Source organism: Diabrotica virgifera, chromosome 4, assembly GCF_917563875.1.
Source record: "Diabrotica virgifera virgifera chromosome 4, PGI_DIABVI_V3a".
Lineage (NCBI taxonomy): Eukaryota > Metazoa > Arthropoda > Insecta > Coleoptera > Chrysomelidae > Diabrotica > Diabrotica virgifera.
Window position 1 is genome coordinate 174,162,995 of NC_065446.1, and position 22,079 is coordinate 174,185,073.

The following is a 22,079-nucleotide window of genomic DNA, read 5'->3' on the forward strand; positions in this document are numbered from 1 at the left end:
TTCAAAGTGTTTACAAAAATAAAGGCTCTAGGAAAGTCATTAAAAAAAAGAGAAACTAAAAATAAAATTAAGCAACAAATAATCGGTATGAAAAATCAAAACATCATCATTAGTCTAAGTAATGAAGCTTACAATACAACAAAACCTTGCAATTTCTACAGAATGGATCGATTTGCTTGAAAATTTGAGAATAAGTAGTGGATAGTCCAAGGATCAAAATCTATATGATGTCGAAAGGCGCTTTTACCATGGGGATGGTTGCCACCCCATCTCGGGGGTGGAAATTTTTTATTATATTTAGACCGCAAAAGTTGGTAAAAACATTTATTCTAAGCAAAAAATGTTCTATACATTTTTTTTGATAAAATCAATACTTTTCCATTTATTCGCCATCGAAAGTGTTAGTTTTATATCGAAAAAATCAATGTTTTTAATCAGTTTTCTGCTAATAACTCAAAAAGTTTTCGTTTTATCAAAACAACTTTGCTTAATAAAAATGTACCTATCTTTTGAAAAAATAAACAAATCTGGTTTTTTTAATTTTTTTTAAACCAATAGCAATCGAGCTATACTTTTTTATATGTTAGCTCTTCTTCGTCAAATGCTAAATATTGTAGATTCAAAGTCAAACTACGGGAAAACTATGCATTTATCGAGGATAACTCGTTGAAACTAATTTAAAGTATTTAAAAATATCTATCTCTAGAAATAAAGAAAAAGTCTCTAGCTCAAAAATTAAGTAACTTATAATGAAAAGAATGTCAGTCCCTATATTTTTCAGCAAAAAAAAATTATCGGAAACAACCCCCTTATCACCAGCCTAATTAACATTAGTCATTTACACTATTTGGCCTTCTTTATTTATGTATTATTAATAGGTTCTAGAAGTTTGACCGGCTTAAAATTATTAGTTTTTAATAACATGGAGTTAAAAGCGAATAATTTATTTTTGTAGTTTAGTAAAAAGTGCCATTTTCTTCGGAATAGAAAGATTAGCATCAGAGATACGAAAAAATGTTTGAATATGAAATTGTAGTTGATTTAATTCCCAAGAAAATGATTTGCAAAAATTTTTCCTACGGCAAAAATTGAGTGAACGATCGACAATTAAATCTTGTAATAACATGCAAAAACCACCTTTACCAACCCTTTCAAAGTCACCTCTTTTTGAGACTGAGGATTTTAAAAAGATTTAATATCAATAGCCTTATAGACCTCATAAAATTATATAAAATTCTTTATTACCAAACTTTCTAAAATAAAAAATTAAAAAGTTACGGTTAAAAAATCAATATATTTTTTTGAAAAAAAAAAAAGGGAAATCCAATTGGAAGCATAATAATGTAAGTTAGCGGTATTTTTAGTCATTGGCCTTATTCATTCTGCTTTATTTATGTATTATTAATAGATTCTAGACGTTTGACTGGCTTACAATGATTAGTTTTTAAAAAACTGGAGTTAAAAGCGAATAACGAATTTTTGTAGTTTGGTATTCTTCAGAATAGAAAGATTAGCAGCAGAGATACGAAAAAATGATGGAATATGAAATTGTAGATTATTTAATTTCCAAGAACTTGGCTTGAAAAAAATTTTTTTGCGGCACAAATTGAGTGAATTGTAAATGCGTACCTATACCGAAAACATTGATTTCTTAGATATAAAACTAACACTTTCGATAGCGAATAAATCGAAAACAATTAATTTGATCAAAAAAATGTATAGAACATTTTTTGCTTAGAATGAATGTTTTTATCAACCTCGCGGTCAAAATATAATAAAAAATTTCCACACACGAGATGGGGTGATAACCAACCCCATGGTAAAAGCGCCTTTCGGCATCATATAGATTTTGATCCTTGGACTACCCACTACTTATTCTCAAATTTTCAAGCAAATTGATCTATTCTGTAAAAATTGCGAGGTGAAACGCTTCAGTTCCTGGACTACATGGTACAAGCTATAATATGCTCCCGTAGAAGATGTTTATGTTTTCGTTTAAATTTTTTTAGACAAAAGCCGATTCTGAATAATACTAGTGCATTCAGTGACAGTATTTGGCTCCGAATTCCATCGTATTGCATCAATTTACTTGATATTTTCACCGTAATCAGGGAATAGCTCAAGAAACAAAGTCTACCCTTTATCCTCTGGCGCTTTTATCCGGGGGTGGTTCCCACCCCTTCTCGGGGGTGGAAAATTTTTTGGTCAAAATAACCACGGAAGTGGCTAGAGAACCTGTTTCTAAGCAAAAACTGTTCTAAATTTTTTTGTTGAAAACTCAATACTTTTTGAGTTATTTGTGGTTGAAAATTTGATATTTTTATTGAAATACCTTAAAAATTACGCATCTACGGAAAAACGGTATATAAAACATTTTTTTCTACGAGCGTGCAAAAATGTCTACTTTCGCGCACGCGCTTTAGTTTAGAAAGTTTTACTTTTCCGCACGCGTTTTACTTTTCCGCACGCGTGTTAATTTAGATATGTTAATATGGCCTTAAATTAATTATAATACATGCAATAAACTAATATTTAGATATTATTTACTAATTTATTTCAAACATATCTTATTGTATTCATGTTTTAATGAAATTAACGCAATTATTTCATTCATAGGAGATTCTGACCAATAGAAAGCTACAGAAATCTGAATTAAATCGATAATTTTTGATAATCTCCCGTCGTTAAGTATATTACGTCAGATGCCCTTCGTTGCTACGAAAAAATACATTCAGTGACATTAATGACAATTAATGTTTTAAAAATTATAAAAGTGATGACTTTCAATCGTCAAATATTTATAAAAACTGTGTGTTTAATGGTACTTACATAAATAAATTACAATAAAATTTTGGTTTTGAACAGTTTTATTCATGAAATAATCGCAACAAATTGCACTCGACCTCTGAAATTAATATAGAATTTTTGCTCTCGTGACACTTTGACATAATTTCACTCGCCTTCGGCTCGTGAAATTAAAACTATCAAAGTGTCACTCGGGAAAAATTCAATAATTTCAGAGCTCTTGTGCAATTACTACTGAGAATTCGATGAAATAAAATAATTTTGACATTATATTCGAAAGTCAAATCAGTAGACAATAACAGTAGTTTTGAATCGTCGTCATGGAAACCAAGATCGTCGTTATGATAACCAATTATGCTGAAAGTTTGGTTTTGACAACCTTGTCAAAGAGTTAATTTGTGTATGTATTTTCATATTAATTAAATTAATTAATTAAGATTTGGTCATTTTTTAAAGACTCATAGAAAAAATAATGTTCCTAACGCTTGCAGAAAGTCTCTTTTCCGCACTCGACTGCTTGCCGAACTCCTGCTTCGCGTCGTTCGGCAAACTGCAGTCGCGTGCGGAAAAGTATGACTTTCTGCACTTGTTAGGAAAATAACTATTGTAGCTTATGAAAAACTATAGAGATTCGTTTCTTCATAAATATTCTACTAATAATACAAAAGAAGAAATTTTTTTTGGTGCGTGCTCAAATCGGATTGTTCAACTTAAAATAATCAGAGAAATAGTCAATTTCAAGGGTATAATGCTACTAATATCTTTTGTAGTGCTTGAAAAGACCTTTAAAACGACCCCTGTTAAAAATGTCGATTGCATACAAACCAAGCGAGATATGGTGCAAAAAAAATGATGATTAATTTATTTTAAGGTAAAATGTGAAATATATTATTTAACCCCTCATCCACCAGATTTAAATGCATCGTTTTACTTCTACAATACTTTTTATTATAGTGTTCAACTGCATTCAACTTAAAATAACAGCAATATTCGATTTTAGGGGTATAATGCATACCTTTTGTAGTGCTCGAAAAGACCTCTAAACGTGCACTGTTAAATGTCGATTCATACTAAGCAAAATATGGAGCAAAAAAATTGATGATTAATGTATTTTAATAAAAAATGAGAAGTATATTTAACCCCGCATCCACCATAATTTAAATGCATCCTTTTCCTTCTACAATACATTTTATTATAGTGTTATTTTTATGTTCAAAAAGTTCTTCTTCTTCATCTTGTGCCACTCCTATCGAAGATTGGAAATCATCAAGGTTATCCTGACCTTGTTTACAGCTGACCTAAAGAGTTCATTAGTGGTGCAGCCAAACCACTCTCTCAAAATCCACAAACATGACATTCTTCTACGGCCTTTCCTTCTATTCTGTTCAAAAAGTTGGATGGGTTTAAAATGGTCTTTGAAAAAAATATGATCAAATTACAGAATTTTTAAATTTTCTTAAAAACCTTCCTTTTTCTCCATGTAACTAGAAATGATAAAAGAAATACAGTAATGAAGGAAAAAACAGAATTGTTATCCGAAAAAACCCTACATTTTTATTCTGTATCTCTTTTCGTATCTCTTTTCATTTTAGAGTTACATGGACAAAAATAAAGATTTTAAGGAAATTTAAAAATGCGCTCTCTAATTTGATATTATTTTTTTCAAAAACCATTCATTTTAAACCTTTCCAACTTTTTAAATATGGAAATAACACTATAATAAAAGATATTGTAGAAGGAAAATGATACAATAAAATTCTGGTGACTGAGGGGTTAATATACTTCGTATTTTTCCTTAAAATTCATTAGTCATCATTTTTTTGCCCCATATTTCGTTTAGTTTGACAGTAATTGACATTTAACAGTGCTCGTTTTTAAGGTCTTTTCAAGCACTACAAAAGGTATTTGTAGCATTATACCCCTAAAATCGACCATTTCTCTGTTGTTTAAGTTAAATACACCAATTTGAGCATGCACCAAAAAAAATCTCTTTCACCTACCATATCTCTTTTTGTATTATTACTAGAATATTTATGAATAAACAAATCTCTTTAATTTCTCATAAGCTACAAAATTGTTTTATATAGTGATTTTTTTAGATGCATAATTTTGAAGGTATTCGTACAAAATCGTCCGAAAATGTGACATTTTCCAATGAAAATGGCAAATTTTTAACTACGAATAACTCAAAAAGTATTGAGTTTTCAAAAAAAAAAATATAGAACAGTTTTTGCTTAGAATTAAGTTCTCTGGCCAGTTCCGGGATTATTTTTACCAACAATTTTCCATCCACGAGAAAAGATGGGAACCACCCCCAAGATAAAAGTACCACAGGATATAGCATATAGAAGAATTTTTTTCTTGAGCTATTCCCTACTTTTAAATTTTGTAGGTTTCAGGTAGTAATTTGTTTACGGTTGTATCCATTTCTTAATAGGTGCCGATATTTTGCTTTCCGAGATATGATGTATCATTTGTTGTTGTTGTCTATCAATTCAGTTACCGTATTTACGATATTACCGACTTTTTTATGGAAAATCTACATTCACTCTACGTGGAACCTTTACAGTTTTTTAATTAAGTGTTATTTCTTTTTGTGTAGAACCTATCGGTGGTATAGTTTATGGCGTATATCTAATAAATCATAATGCCCTTAGAACCTGTTACTGTCACAGAAGCAAGAATTGTTGAAAGGAGTCTATGTGCAGTTCAAAATGTTTACAGCGCTATAAGGAGACTCGTCTAATAACCAGAAGACCAGGATTCAAGCGAAATCGAATCACCACCAAAAGAGATAACCGGTTAGTGGTGTCTGCATTTGCGGAATAGACAAGCCTGTGCGGTTTTCTTATAAAATCAACCTCATGGGGTGAGAAATGTTGAGCCAAACAATCAATAGTATCAAAAACAAATCATCTTGTAGTACTGATGGACTATCTATAACACTGTTCTCTAATCTCACAGAAAATGTGTTGGAAATCCTCGTCTCTCTAATTAATGATTCCTTCGAAAAAGGTAAATTTCCAGAGTGCCTAAAAGACAGCCATTATTATTCCTGTTCATAAGGGTGGTGAAAAATCTGATGCCTGCAACTATAGACCTATTGCCTTACTATCGGTACTCTCCAAAATTATTGAGAGACTCATTAAAACTCGACTTATGTCCTTTATCGTTGATAACAATATTTTATCACAAAATCAGTTCGGCTTTTTAACAAATAATTGTACCAATGATGCCATGTTTTCTGTACTACATGAGGTTTACCAAGCACTAAACAATAATCTTTATACTGCCACTGTTTTCTGCGACTATGCCAAAGCTTTTGATTGTGTAAATCACGACATCTTGATTACAAAACTAAATTTCTATGGAATTCGAGGTATTTCTTTAAATTCAGACTCTAGTCTCAAAACATTGTATGTGGAGTACCACAAGGTTCAGTATTGGGTCCTCTTCTGTTCCTTATCTTTATAAATGACATCACTAATTTAAAAATCGATGGGAACATTTTTCTTTTTGCTGATGATACCAGTATCACTTGGAGCAACTCAACTATTGCATCTCTTCATGAAACTATAACTTCGGATCTACTGACGATAAAGACCTGGTCTGACTCTAATTTACTCTCTTTTAACGTAAATAAAACAGTAGCATTATCCTATAAAGCAGCTCTTCAACCTTTGCCTCTTAATAACAGCCATATCAGTACCGTTGATTCTGTAAAATTTTTTGGTATTATTTTAGACAGCAACCTCAAATGGTCCCTTCATATCGATTCGTTAAGTAAGAAACTCGCCTCAGCTTGCTATGCAATAAGATCTGTCTCAAGGGAACTCAATTTAGCATCTTCTAAAATAACATATTTTTCGTTGTTCGAGTATCATCTTCGAAATGGTCTTCCTTTTTGGGGTTCTAGTATAGCTGCTCAATTTGATGTTATTTTTAAATTGCAAAAAGAGCAATAAGATATCTGTTTGGCCTCAGAAGATCTACACATTGTAGAAGTTACTTCAGAGATCACGGAATTTTAACACTTCTATCTTTATATATTCTAGAAACGGTTTGTTTAATTTGTAAACACCTTCATGTCTTTCCAGCAACGCCCAATCATCTTTACTCCACCAGAAATTCAGTCTTTGACATTTATTTACCATTCCATCCACTGAGTTATTAAAGAAATCTATATTATATTCCGCAAAGAAACTGTACAACCATCTCCTGTTACAACTTAAATCTGCAACATCTTTTCCAAAGTTCCGTAAAATGACAAAAGCCTATCTATCTAAAAGACCATACTATTCAATAGAAGAATTTCTTAATGAATAACTAAGAACATTGGGTTTCATACGCAGTAGCATAAACTTGTCAGTGCCTTATGTATTTTATTTTATTTGTTGTAAGTATGTTCAATTTGCAATTTATAAAAATTTTGCAATAAATTGTTTTTGTCTTGGCTTTTATATCTTACAGTACACTGTACATATATTGACGATTTATTTAATTTTAGTAAATTGTAGTTGTTATTTGTTATTGATATTATGTTTTCTTTTGACTGTATGTAAGCTTTGTCCATAAAATTGTAAAAATTTTCAGTGACAGTAAAGCATATTTCTATTCTATTCTATTCTATTCTATTCTATTCTATTCTATTCTATTCTATTCTATTCTATTCTATTCTAATGTTGGCGAACGGACCGTTCGAAGAAGGCTTCGAACTGCTGGATTATCTTGCAGAAAGACAGGCATACTATTACAACGCCGGCATCGCATAGCAACATTAAATTTTGCTAGACTCACTTTCATTGGAATAATGTAAATTGGAGCAATGTATTGGTTTCCCATGAGTCGCGTTTTTATCTCAATGGGTCAGACGGATGTTGTCGAGTATGGAGAAGAGCCGAAGAAAGATATGCTGCGGCTTGTATTAATGAGAGACTTACATTTGGGGTTGGCTCGGTTATGGCGTGGACAGGAATTACTTCAAAGCACGCACAGAGTTAGTCTTCAGACAAAATGACTCCCTTACGGCTCATAGATACAATACACAAGTTTTAGATGATGTTCTGCCTTTCATGACTATTGGGAGCGAACATAGCATTTTCATGCAAGATAATGCTAGACCTCATACTACCAGAGTTGTCAGAGAATATTTTGATAAAGGGGGAATTAGGCGGTTTGATTGTACACCAGTCAGTCAAGACATGAATCCTATCGAACGTATCTGGGATGAGTTGAGATGAAGTAGAGGGACAAATTTTAAGCAAAATTTGTTATATCAAGTTATTAATATAAATCAACACTTTTTGAGTTATTAAAGACCAAAGATTTTATTTTTTCGTAAAAAAAATGTATGTTTTAAATCGGTTTTTCACGTATAACTCAAAAACTATAAGCTTTTACAAAATAGTTATTATTACTGAAATTGATGATAATAAAAAACTGAATATATTCCTCACTTAAAGAACTAAACTAATGTTAGTTCAAAGTCAAAGTAAGTTATTGACAATTGAATGTGTATTTTTTTCGACGAGTAAGCAAATCTAAGTATTCAAGCTTAAATAACGGGAAAACGATGCAATGTATAAAATATACCTACTAATTATTTGTCAACGTACTTCGAAATGCCTATCAAATGAGCTTCAGAACAAGTTAATAGCGTCAAAATTAAGCAAGTTATGATGAAAATAAAAGAACCCTTTCGATTTTTTTTAGGAAAAAGTGAAAAATAAAACATACGCCATTTCCACAAAAATTAAAATTTATAATAATTCTTACAATAACTTCTTTATATTAGCATAAGTAATGATTTCAATAATTTTGACCGGTTTAGGATGCATATTTTTGAAAAAAAAACGTATAATTTAAAAAATCATAATTTTTAACATTATTGTAATTTTCATATTCTTGTGACAACAACTCCAAAAATACTCAATATACGTAAAAAATGATAAATAGCCAAATTTTAGTTTATTCTATGTTAAATATTTGATCTGTTTTACTATTTCCATAGGGTAATAAATAACCGAGATAGAAACGTTTAAATCTTAAATTTTGCTGTAAAGACCATACAACCGGGGCCATTTAACCTTTTATTTTTAAAAAAGTGACGGGTCTAAAAGATTAAATTTAACGTGGTTAAATAGCCCTTGGAATTATCTAACAATAAAACACTGAAAACGTTTGTTTTCTATACTTCCACAAAATTTATTATAACTAAGTGACTACAGCTGTTTCGGCGGAGTGCCTTTCTCAAGTGATATAGTTTACAATGTGTTTGCCTTTTTTAAGTCTTCAACTGAAGAGGTTGAGGAGTGGGGAGCTGTTTGTCTCGAGTTGGTCATTCAGAATTACATCTGTATTTTTCAGTTTATTAATTTCCATAGATTCTAAAAAAGATAGCTTAAGGCCTTTATTTTGAATATGTAGAATTTGAAACTCTTCATTGAAAGAATGATTATGATCTAGAAGGTGAAGTGCGTATGTAGAAGTGTCTGTTTTTCTATTGTTGAATGCCCTTTTGTGTTCTGCTATCTGTTTGTCAAAAGTTCTGCCAGTTTGACCGATGTACGTTTTCGGACAGTCACCACAAGTTAGTTTGTACACACCACTCTGTAGTTGCTTTCTCTTTCGGCTTTTATTGTTCTTAATATATTTGCTTAAGTTGTTGTTAGTTCTGAAAGCTGGTGTTATTCCTTTCTTTTTTATGTATCTGGCTATCTTTGTTGTTATCTTGCCAGTATATGTGAGAGAGCAGAAGGTACTGGGTTCTTTCTGTGGTGGTGGATACACTAATTTCAGGGCTTTCTTATGGAGTTTTTGGTTTAAAATTTTGTTAACTGTTTGTTCGTTATAGCCGTTGTTTACTGCTATTTGTTTAATGATGTTTAGTTCTATCTCGAAGTTATTTTTTGTCATGGGAATTTCTGTCAGTCTATGTATCATGCTATGGTAGGCTGCTAATTTGTGTTGTGTAGGATGGGATGATGAATTGTGTATAGTTGTGTCAGTATGGGTAGGTTTATGATATACGGAGAACTCATGTTTGTTGTGTAGTCTGGAAATCGTTACATCTAGAAAGTTTATGGAGTTATTCTGTTCTGTTTCTATTGTAAACTCAATATTATTATGAAGTGAATTAATATACTTCATAATAATATTGAGTTTACAATAGAAACAGAACAGAATAACTCCATAAACTTTCTAGATGTAACGATTTACTTCTAGATCACTTGAGAAAGGCACTCCGCCGAAACAGCTGTAGTCACTTAGTTATAATAAATTTTGTGGAAGTATAGAAAACAAACGTTTTCAGTGTTTTATTGTTAGATAAAATGAACTTCCATCAAGTAACGGTCGAATCCATAAATCCTTGGAATTATCTTTCAAACGGTTTCTAGATATACCTTAAAAATAAACGGAGTTATTAAAAAAAACAATAACATTTTTTTGAAAAATTAAAAAAAAATAAATTTTGAAAAAGTTTCGGTGCATAAATTTTAATGCAATCAACATGTTTGGGGGCTCATTTAATAGATATTTTTAAGTACTTTGACAAATGTTATATAAATTTATGTTATAAAATGCATCATTTTCCCGTTATTTCAGCTTGAATACTCGATTTTTTTACTCGCCGAAAAAATATATATTCAATCACCTATAACTCACTTTTAGTTAAAACTAAAAGGTTTTTCTGGTAAATGATTTATTTTATTTTTTATTAGCTTCAATTTTAGTAATATTAACTTTTTTTGCAAAAACTTATAGTTTTTGAGTTATTGATGAAAAATCGGTTAAAAACATGCGTTTTTCTCAAGAAAAATTAAAATCTTTGATCTTTAATAACTCAAAAAGTTTTGATTTATTTTAATAACTTTATTTAACAAATTTTGCTTAGAATTTGTCCCTCTATCGAATTAGGGGGTTATTTTCAATAAAATAATTTTTACCCCCGAGAAGGGGTGGCATCCACCCCAAGGGTAAAAGCGCAAGTTGGCACCATGTCACCTTTGTTCCTTGAGATATCCTCTAACAACTCACCAATTTTCATGCAAATCTATGGAGGTTCAACGAAATTGGAGGTAATAGCTCATATCCACCACCAGTGACTGCGCTATAAGTATTTTTGACAAATTTAAACGGAGCATATAAGATTACATTATTACCGAGGGCCCAAAATTCCTGAAAACTTCTTTTATGTTTATTTTAATTTACAGGGTAAGTTACATGGGTAAAAATAAAACAGAAAATTTAGTGTGAATTTTAATTTCAAATATTTCACTTACAAGAAACTATTTGTTTATTCTAAGGGACTTTCAGCCCTCGGTAATAATGTAATCTTTTATTCTGCGTTTAAATTTTTCAAAAATATTTATTAGTTTTCTCACGATTCGAAAAAAAATGAATGCGTTTAAATATCATTGGACTAAGATTTTCGCCTACCCCTTTAATATGCTCCCGTAGAAGCTGTGTATGTCAGTTTTAAAATGATTTTTATTCGGAAGCTGATTCTGATTTTTTCTTTTAGAATTTGTGATGTATCATCGCTAACAAATGCTACTTTGGGCTCAATCTTCTTCTTAAATCCTGAATAAAACCGAGAAATAGAAAGTTAAACTCTATAAAATAATAATATGTCCAGTTCTAATATGGTTTATTAACCTAGACTCTAACAAAAAGTAATAAAAACATGTTAGGATGTTTCGAAAAAAAAGTACTAAATAAGGTTAATCTACGGAGCGGTGATTGACAATGGAGTATGGAACCAGATAGCCTAAAACACAATAAGATAGGACGTCTGAGTTGGGTAGGTCAAGTAATGCGGATGGTACAAACTGACCCAGCTTGAAAAACCAAGAGACCCACATAACATAAGAGACCCACTGGTCAGATAAGAAGAGGAAGACTCAAAAAATGTTCCTTGAAAACATCGACGAAGACCTAAGAAATATGGGAATATGGGCTTGGTCAATGAGGATAGCGATGATGTATAGGAATGACTGGAGAAATATTCTTGAAGAGGCTATGACTCGCAGATGGTTGTAAACCTAGTGTGATGATGATGATGATATATTTTGGGCTCCTGTACTATTGTTCTATATTCTTTTCTGTATGTTGTTCTGAAGCTATTTCCTTGTGGCATTTTTATACACAACTATTTATAATGGGAAACAAGCCACAATTTTACCAAAAAAAGATTTTTATTAACGTTTCGAAGCGCAAATCGGGTTTCGTTGTCAAAATACAAAATACTACTAAAATAAACAAAAATGTTGTTGCTAAGTAAAAAAATTCTTCTAATAATTTATTTAATCTGACTCATTTATATTGGCAATTCAGACGTATGTTATACATTTTAAAGTAGAAGACTTTAAAATGATATCGTCAATATTTATGAGTTGCGTTCCTGGGACGACTTTACTAAAAGATAGTTCATTCGATTACATGAAATCAATCCCAACTCAAGAATATCTGTCACAAAAAATACCATAGCATGTGATCTGTCTTTAAAAAGACAACCAAATGCAACGATGACAGTAAAATTCTCGCGTTAGAGATTCCATAGTAAATCACGAGGTAAAACCATGAAAAAACCTCGTGATACTATCCCGACATCGTAAGTATTTGGTCTTACATTTAATTAATTTCAAAAAAAAAAAATTGTGGCTTATTTCCCATTATAAATAGTTGATTCTTTTCTGTATTTGACTTTCTTAGCTAGTACTCTAATATTGTTATGATTTCTGTTGCTATTACCTCAATACTATATTGAGAATGCATCTACAATTTTATTTGTTACTTGTTCTACAATGTGTTTAACAATATGTCCAGAAAGATCATTCAATTTTTATCTACCCTAATATGTATAATATAAAATTTTCAAGTATAACTTCCTACCCATTAGTGTTCCTTCGGATCTAATAACAATAGTATCACAATACGTTACGTATGATACAAAATTCGCTAACACATTGACGTAATACATTGGTAAGAAGTCGTTAATACATTGCTGCATGAGGTATTCCAACCTTTAATTTCTCTTAGATTAGAATAATCATCTTCTGGTTTGAGTCGAAAATCTCATAAATTGGATTTAATAGTTCTGAATATCTACTGGTGTAGTACCAACAAATTTAACTTATAGTTGAAATACATTCCAACCATTATCAAAATCTTAAGCCACTTAAAAAAAAGTTGAGTAAACTTTCTTTTCATCTAATACATGTTTATTTAAATCTAAATATTTCTTTTCTACACTAAAATCAAAATAAAGATGCACTAGAAATAAACAAACCTAGACACTTTGAATGTTACCAGGGGCATTCCCGAATCATGATTTACGATGTATAAACTTTGTAAATCATGACTTGGGAGTGCTCCTTGTAACATTTGACGTATTTTGGTTTGTTTATTTCTGGTGCATCTTTATTGCGATTGTAGTATAAATATAAATTGTTGAAGATAATCATGTTCTTTTCTGATTGTGAATCTTTCCCAAAAGTAGTTTTAAAATATCAAATAGCTGAGATTGGGCGTAATTTACTGGGAAGGTTGAATTGACTTTTTTGATTTGTAAATAAATGAAATATTTTCTTACAACGTTTGCCAGTTTTTATTTTTTTTAATCATCTGTATCTACGTTTTTTATTTTCTACAAATGGTATTGTTTCACATCAGTGGTTGCAGAGGATAATAAATAATTTAAATTAATTAAAACACTTTTTACACCAACGTTTATTACTAATTTTATACAATGATTTAAAATTATCGTATCTTTGGACGGTGGTTCTACTTACAGTTCTGATACATTGAATGCAGATACAAATTCAGGAAATGATATAACATGAACATTTATAATATAATGTATAATGTATATAATAAAATATTTATAAAAATAAACTCGGTTATCAGCTTAAAATAAACCTAGTTTTGTATATAAAAGGACCGAATTTGATTTTAGAATTGAAGTAATGTGAGTAAATATTATTTTTCATTTTATATTCTGTCGAAAGAATCGAGTTAACAAGACCATCGTTGGGATTCAATCTTATGGAAAAAGACTTATGGAAACACAAAATTTCTTCTTTTTGATTAATTTATAAAATTTTCCACAACAATAGACAAAGTCCATGAACTGCAGAAGTTGGTAAGTCAGGTCTTAAACCTAAAAGTTAAAACAATTGATATAGACATTTTCAAATAAAATAATTTTTAAAAAAATGGAGAGGCGAAACCCAAGTGTTTTTAAAAGAAAAAATATTTAAAAATAAAATCTTTTATAGTATGTTCTTTAAAGGTAAAATATTGCAAAACCTCTAAATTTTAAATAATTGCTTGGATTGACATGAAGCTCGGCATACACATAGCTAACAAGTCAAAGAAAAAAAGTGATCCCCCTTTTGGGGGTGAAAAATATATGTTCCAAATAAGTCCGGAAATGGATAAAATGACTAATTCTAAGCAACATTTATTTGTTCTATAAAGTTTTTTCACCAAGTTAATACTTTTCGAGTTATTTGCGAGTGAATATGTTAATTTTTCTCCAAAATAACCACGTTTTCAGACAGTTTTTCGCAAAAGGTAAGTATTTGGTAACTCAAAAGGTAAGTATTTGGTCGAAAAAAAAATCTTATCAAACATATAGCACCTAAAAAGTGAAAAAAAGATGTATATATTAGGCCACTATACCTAGCAGAAGCAGAGTTATAGCTAATAAAAAATAGGTTCATATTCGTCAAATTCCAAATCGAATATTTTAACGTGCCATAACCCAAAAAAACGAAGCATTTTTTGGGGAAAACTCATTTCAACTTTTTTAAAGTCGTTAAAAAATGCTTATTTTGGTTTTCTTAAAAAAATTTTAGCATCAAAAGTAAACAAGTTACGTTCAAAACAAAGTTGGTCTTTTTTTTGGTAAGAAATCGGGAAAGTCACCCCCTAATTAGCATTTCAAATGAAATTAATTGTTACCACTTCACAAGTTTTTTACTCGCGTATGTATTGGTAATATGATCTGTACGTTTCATCGGTTCAAAGTCCCTATTTTTGAAAGAGCTGTAGTTAAAACGGCTTGAACGAGTCACTTATCACGAGTGTATGCAAATTTAGAAACACAAAAAATACAAAATATTCAGAAAAGCAAAGCCGACTTTTTTTATTGTTTAAAATTTTTGGTATATCTAACAATTTTTAAGTTATTTTGAAAAAAGCATTTTTTTCAAACTTAAAATTTTTAAAATTTTTACTTTAAAACCAAATTTTTTCAAAAATAAGCACTTTGAATCGATGAAACTTACAGATCATATAAACACAACATAAGTAAAGTAACTTGTGAAGCCGTAACGATTAATTTCATTTAAATTGCCAATTGGGGGGTGATCTTCCTGATTTTTTTTGCCAAAACAAAAGGAACCGACTTTATTTTGAGCTTAACTTGCTTACATTTGATGCTAGAATTTTTTTTATAAAAACAGAAATAAAGCTTTTTTTAAACACTTTAAGAAAGTTGTAATGTGTTTTCCCCAAGAATGCTTCAGTATTTGGATATTTCACATTGAATTATTGTATTTGAAATTTTTCAAATATGAACCTATTTTTCATTAGCTTTAACACTGCTTTTGTTAGGTATAGAAACCTAATATATACACCATTTTTTTTTCACTTTTTTATAGGCTATAGTTTTGCTAAGAATATTTTTTTTGCAAAATGCTTACGTTTTGAGTTATTTGCGAAAAACCGTCTAAAAACGTGGTTATTTTGTTGAAAAATGAACAGAATATTCACTTGCAAATAACTCGAAAGTATTGATTTGGTGAAAAAACTCTATAGAACAAAAGTTTCTTAAAATTAGTCAGTTTATCCATTTCGGAACTTATCTTGGACATATATTTTTTCACCCCCGAGATGGGGCCAAACTCACTCCCAGGGCAAAAGCACACATCGGCACCATATCACTTTTTTTGTTTGACATGTTAGCTATGCCTATACCAAATTTCATGTCAATCCAAGCGGTTCTTTAAAATTTACAGCAAAAACCGTGAAAGAATGTACTATTATCAACACATCAATTTATTAAGGTAAAGATCAACAGATCTGCTTCCTAGTACTCAATACGTGAGTAAAAAAGCAGGTAGGTAAAGGCAGTTGAGATTTAATTACGATTCAGAAACCACTACCATCTGTCTATGGTCCATTTCAACCTCTTGGTATCTTCAGGACAGCCTGTAGTGGTGCTCTGACTCGCAGTTAAATATTTTCGCCCCGTATTAAAAAGACATTTATAGGTTAATTTAAAAAGGATTTTAATATTTTATGTAATTAACGTTTATCTAACGCTGCAGTCACTGAATAGTTTACACCTTCATTTTTACATTATCTAATATTTTTATTTATTTATTGACTTTTTTATTTATTTTTTTTTAATATAATTTTAATCAGCCTAGTCTTCATGGGTCCACCATTGGTAATTAACGACGTAAAAAGTGGGTTTAAACGAGGTCAATACATCTTTTTTTAATTTAATTTTAATCAGCCTAGTCTTCATGGGTCCACCATTGGTAATTAACGACGTAAAAAGTGGGTTTAAACGAGGTCAGTATACATCTTTTTTTGTAATCTTTGTTCAGTGTCCACGGTTCGCATCTGTACAATGTAACCATTCGTATGACAGTCCTATAGAGATAGAGCATTGCGGTGTGCAAGTACTTGGAAGCGATATTAGAAACGATCGCGCGCGAATAGCGGAGAAATATTGCAACTTTCTTAAATAATTCATATTGTCAATTGAAATTGTCAAATTGACGTACATTTGATACCTACTGTCGTTCAAGAAGAAAAATTATACAGGGTGTAACGAAAATACAGGTCATAAATTTAATCACATATTCTGGGACCAAAAATAGTTTGATTGAACCTAACTTACCTTAGTACAAATGTGCATATAAAAAAGTTAAAACCCTTTGAAGTTACAAAATGAAAATCGATTTTTTCCAATATATCGAAAACTATTAAAGATTTTTTATTAAAAATGGACATGTGGCATTCCTATGACAGTAGGATCTTAAGAAAAAATTATAGTGACCTTTGGACACCCTATAAAAATTTTATGGGGGTTTAGTTCCTTTAAACCCCCCAAACTTTTGTGTACGTTCCAATTAAATTATTATTGTAGTACTATTACTTAAACACAATGTTTTTAAAACTTTTTTGGCTCTTAGGACTTTTTCGAAAAGTCACTTTTTATCGAGATATTTTGAATATTTGTCAAATCCACCACATATTTGTATATGGTTAAGTACGATTATGGAGACTTGGTAATAATATGAAAATTTATGGATGATTTACATTTTTAGGTATATTTTGAACCGTATTAAAAAAGAAGCCATATCTCGATAAAAGTTGCCTTCTCGAAAAAATACAAGGAGGCAAAAAAGTTTTTAAAACATTTTGTTTAAGTAATGGTATCGTAATAATAGTTTAATTGGAGCGTACACAAACATTTGGGGGGTTTAAAGGAACAAAACTCCCATAAAATTTTTATGTAAACATATTAAAAAAGAAGCCGCAACTCGATAAAAACTGCCTTATCGAAAAAATACTAAGAGCCAAAAAAGTTTTAAAAATATTGAATTTAACTAATGGTACCACAATAATAATTTAATTGGAACGTACAGAAAAGTTTGGGGGGGGGGGGGTTTAAGGGAACAAAACCCCCATAAAATTTTTATGGGGAGCACAAATTTCACTATAATTTTTCTTTAAGATGCTCCTGCCATAAGAATGCCACATATCCATTTTCAATAAAAAATCTTTAATAGTTTTCGATATATTCGAAAAAATCGATTTTCATTTTGTAACTTCAAAGGGCTATAACTTTTTTTATGTGCATATTTGTACTAAGGTAAGTTAGGTTCATTCGAACTATTTTTGGTCCCAGAATATGCGATTTAATTTATGACCTGTATTTTTGTTACACTCTGTATATTGGTCCACAATATTGATATGATATGCAATTATTATATAAAGGTAAATTTAATTAATTGTATTTTGGTTGCAGTACTGCATTTTAATAACTAATCTTATTTACTACATAAAATTGTTTGCGTTTTAATAACATAACCTGAATATTATTTTTTCTTCTTATTATTTTTTTGGATTATGGCCTTGACAATTATCCAGTAACCAGGACTAATATAATTGGCCAATATAATTAAAAGTGCGAATAAAGTTGCAGAGCGTAGAAACAGGTGTGTCGCTTTGCCGAACTTGCACGGTCCCAATACATGGATTTTAGCTTATTTAGTTGGTTATTCAGTGCTCATGCACTTATATCCATTTTGCTCCGTTCTAGATTTTCAGCGATTGGTGATTATTGATATTTACCTCCAGATAAGTGAAGTTTTTTTCTGTAATTGAATTATATATGTCTTGTCGTTCGAGCAGTTAATTACTATTAAATTTTCATCCAGGCATTCTTTACCGCTTCTCAGAAACATGTATTTAGTTTTTTTTTTGTTTCGTTGATTTTTAGCCCTCTTTTTCGCAGTCTCCAATCTTCCGGTTATGTCTTTTAACTATTGTTATTGTTCTTTTGATCTTGTTATTACAAGTAGGTTGTTCGTCAAAGTAAGGCACTGTTGTTTTATAATATATACCTATACACCGTTTGTAAACTAGGAGTAAATTCAAAAGACAGATTCACACACAATAATGTCACTAGAAAAAGACCAAATTCATCTTCTTTTCTGTTGATCATGTCGGCTTTCGATGATAATCCATAAATATCGCCGCGCGTCGGTCCGGAATAAGAATGACGTAACTGAAAAAAGCCAACTTTATCAAGAGGGCAAAAAAACGATTTTTAAATATTTCAAATAGGGACTAAATAAAGAGTAACCATCCGGAGCATCGGTATGGCGTATATTCTTACAATGATGGCTTCTAGTTTCATCCCCATTGGTGTAGAATTTCATTATCTTACTTGGATCCCCCCATTTTCAACCTCATCTACAGTTGCGTCATTTATGATCTTAAAATTTTTCTGTACAAAAAAACTATTTTTAAATATTTAGTATGCCGATTATTCTTACAGATATGGCTTTTATTTTCATCCCTATTGGTCCGAATTTCATTATCTTAATTTAGTCCCCCCATTTTCAATACCTATTTACAGTTGCGTCATTATTCATCTAAAACAAGATCTAAATTTGTGCATATTTTAATAACGACGCAACTACCCTGTAGTGCCTCAGCCAGTGTTGCCAACCGCATTTCTCTAGATTATCCGATGATCGCTCGAAAAAGATCCGATTTCTCACGAAAAGATACGCTCATATGCGTAACCGGGGAGATAGGGTTTGGGGTTATAGCATTTGGATGTACTTTGAGCTCTCCATACAACCCAGAGGGGTGCGACCCAAAATAGTAACAACTCTACCTCATCAATAACAGCCTACGAGAGGTGTAGGGTAAATTGAAGATGGAATTACAAAAAAATTTGTACGTCTTTGTACTCACTTTATAATGCTCAAAAAATTACAGGCATATTTTTTTTTTATACTTCTCGTTTCAAAGTTCAAAGTTGCGATTTTGGGGGCGACCCCTCCCAGAGACCATCCAGTAGTTATAACCCCCCCCCATCCCATCCCTTAGGATTAGGATCCTCCTGTTTTATTTTATCTTTTTTTATATTGAATACATTACTGAAAACCCTTTCTACACTAGCGTTTGAAAATGGTAGAACAAATAGCAATGAAAATACTTCTTTACATTAGGAAACAAATAGTATATCACAAACCAAAACTTATTTCAACAGACGTTAACTTAAGAATTGCACTACATAAAATAAAAATTAAACTAAATCGTGCAGTGGCTATCAAAGACAAAAAACCCATAAATAAAATCGGACGGCAGAATCCCTGTTTTTGAAATTTCAGTTGGATCAGTATGCCTTAAGTGGAAACATTTGTGCATTGTGCATTTAAATTTTAAACAAATCAATTCGCACAGGTCCCTTCTTATCATAATTACCATGAAAAGTATCGGATGTCGCTAAAATTCATCCGATATATAGGCTATTTATAGAAATTTGGGTGGAACCAAAGAAAATTAATGTGTTGTTGGGAATATATGAATGAGAAGCGGATTTTTTCCGGAGAAGTTAATTTTTGTTATTAGTCTGTTGTAGTAGATTGATAGATACACTGAAAAATATACGCAAATATCCGATTTATTTAAAGATACGAAGAAGATACGACAACTATCAAAAAGATACGCAAATCGGATAATTATACGCCGATTGGCAACACTGGCAGCACAAAGTTACAGTTCTGTCGCTATTGTATCATCTGTACAAAGTATTTTAGAAATTAATTACGCAATAAACAGGAATTAGCAAAATTTGCAGTTACGTCATTCTTGTTTCGGACCGGCGATATTATATTATACCAATAAATACAAGAAAACATGCTGCAATAGGGATGAAAATCACATTGATAAAATATAGAAAGTAAGGTGATGGAAACGGCAAAACTAAGCACGATGTACATTGTACATAGGGTAGTTTTAGTTTTTACTATTAGCTTTTCTACGTTCGATTCTTATAGTAAGTCAGTGTATCTACAGTCGGAAAAATGAAAGAATACCCATGAACGATCACATCAATCACATATTATTCGGATTATTAATAATCTATTTCTCTCGTTTGTTATTTATGAAAAAAAAACAGCAAATACAAAATATGTGATTGATGTGATCGCTCATGGGTATTCTTTCATTTTTCCGACTATATGTAACATTTTAATTTACTTAAAAAATTTAAATTCTTAATTTTTTACATTTGTTTAGAAACATATCATATTTCAGGCTTATTTTGGCTTATATCTTATATTATAACTTACCCATATCCTTCGAATCTACTAAAAAGAAAAAAGTATTTTGAGCAAATACGTTTGTAACTTCATATTTATGAGAAATTTTCGATGTAAGTAAATAATAAACAAGTTGAAGCCATTGGTGCAACAAGAAGATATCAAAGATAAGAGAATACCAATATAATAGAAAAAAAAATCATAACATGGCATGGTAAATTAAAAAACGACTTAATCCCATCTCTTACCAATGGCTTCAGTTATTTAAACAAGACGAAGTAAATAAATATTATATAAACATAATTTTTATAATCTAGTGTAACCAGAAGATAAAAGCCCAGGTCCAGATGGAATATACCCAGAAACGTTGAAACTAATCAGCGAAGAAAAGATCAAAATATTTGTCCGTTTATTCAATCGCATTTATAATACAGGTAAAATACCCCAAGACTGGCTAGAGTCAATATTCATCCCACTACCAAAAAGCCAAACCCACAACACTGCAATGAGTTCCGTCTGATAAGCCTTATGAGTCATGCAGTAAAAGTCCTGTTAAAAGTCGTACATAATCGTATCTATAGAAAGTGCGAAACAATCATCGGAGACGATCAGTTTGGATTCAGAGCCGGCATGGGAACGAGAGAAGCCCTCTTCAATTTACTAGTTCTCGCGCAAAAATACCACAACCAACAGAAAGATATATTTATATGCTTTATAGACTTCGAAAAAGCATTTGATAGAGTAAGACACGACCTACTATTAAAACGTTTGCAAGAAGTCGGTTTAGATATAAAAGACATCAATTTGCTAAAGAACTTGTACTGGAACCAAAACGCCAGAGTTAGGATCGAGGGTTCCACATCCGCAGAAGTAGAAATTAGGAGGGGAGTTAGACAGGGATGTGTTCTGTCGCCTCTACTGTTTAATCTTTACTCCGAGTTTCTATTTAATGAGGCACTGAAGGACTCCGAGGATGGAGTCAAGGTTAATGGCGTAAATATCAACAGCATCAGATACGCCGATGATACGGTGTTGGTTGCGGATTCCGACTTGGGTCTACAACGACTTATCGATAAGACCAACTCGACCTGTGAGCAGTTTGGTATGAAAATAAGCATTAAAAAAACCAAAGTGATGTCAATCCGAAAAAACCAAAACGTACCTCAACCTTGCACAATAAATGGGCACATTTTAGAACAAGTCAATAGATTTAAGTACTTGGGGATGTTGGATCGATAGCAGCCTAAATCCTGATCTAGAAATAAGATCCAGAATAGAACAGGCCAGAAAATCTTTCGAAAAAATCAAAAAACTGCTTTGTGATTCTCGAATAAATCTCGAAATTCGACTACGTTCATCCAAATGCTACGTCTGGTCGACCCTTCCCTATGCAGTTGAGACATGGACCCT

The 22,079-nt window shown here is 31.2% G+C and overlaps 1 protein-coding gene across 3 annotated transcripts in view; it reads right to left on the reverse strand.

The window, feature by feature from the left end:
- Positions 1–13,518: 13,518 nt before the first annotated feature.
- Positions 13,519–22,079, reverse strand: part of LOC114330367 (uncharacterized) — a 249,884-nt gene continuing 241,323 nt past the window's right edge. The window contains exons 5-6 of one of the 3 annotated variants that reach the window (XM_050648541.1): positions 20,700–20,714; positions 13,519–13,966 (exon numbers count right to left, since the gene is read on the reverse strand). In XM_050648541.1, the coding sequence (XP_050504498.1) occupies positions 13,899–13,966; positions 20,700–20,714 (83 nt within the window). In that variant the 3' untranslated portion in view covers positions 13,519–13,898. Of the gene's footprint in view, positions 13,967–20,699; positions 20,718–22,079 lie in introns of all 3 variants that reach the window. The other 2 variants (XM_050648540.1, XM_050648542.1) reach the window with 2 other exon arrangements.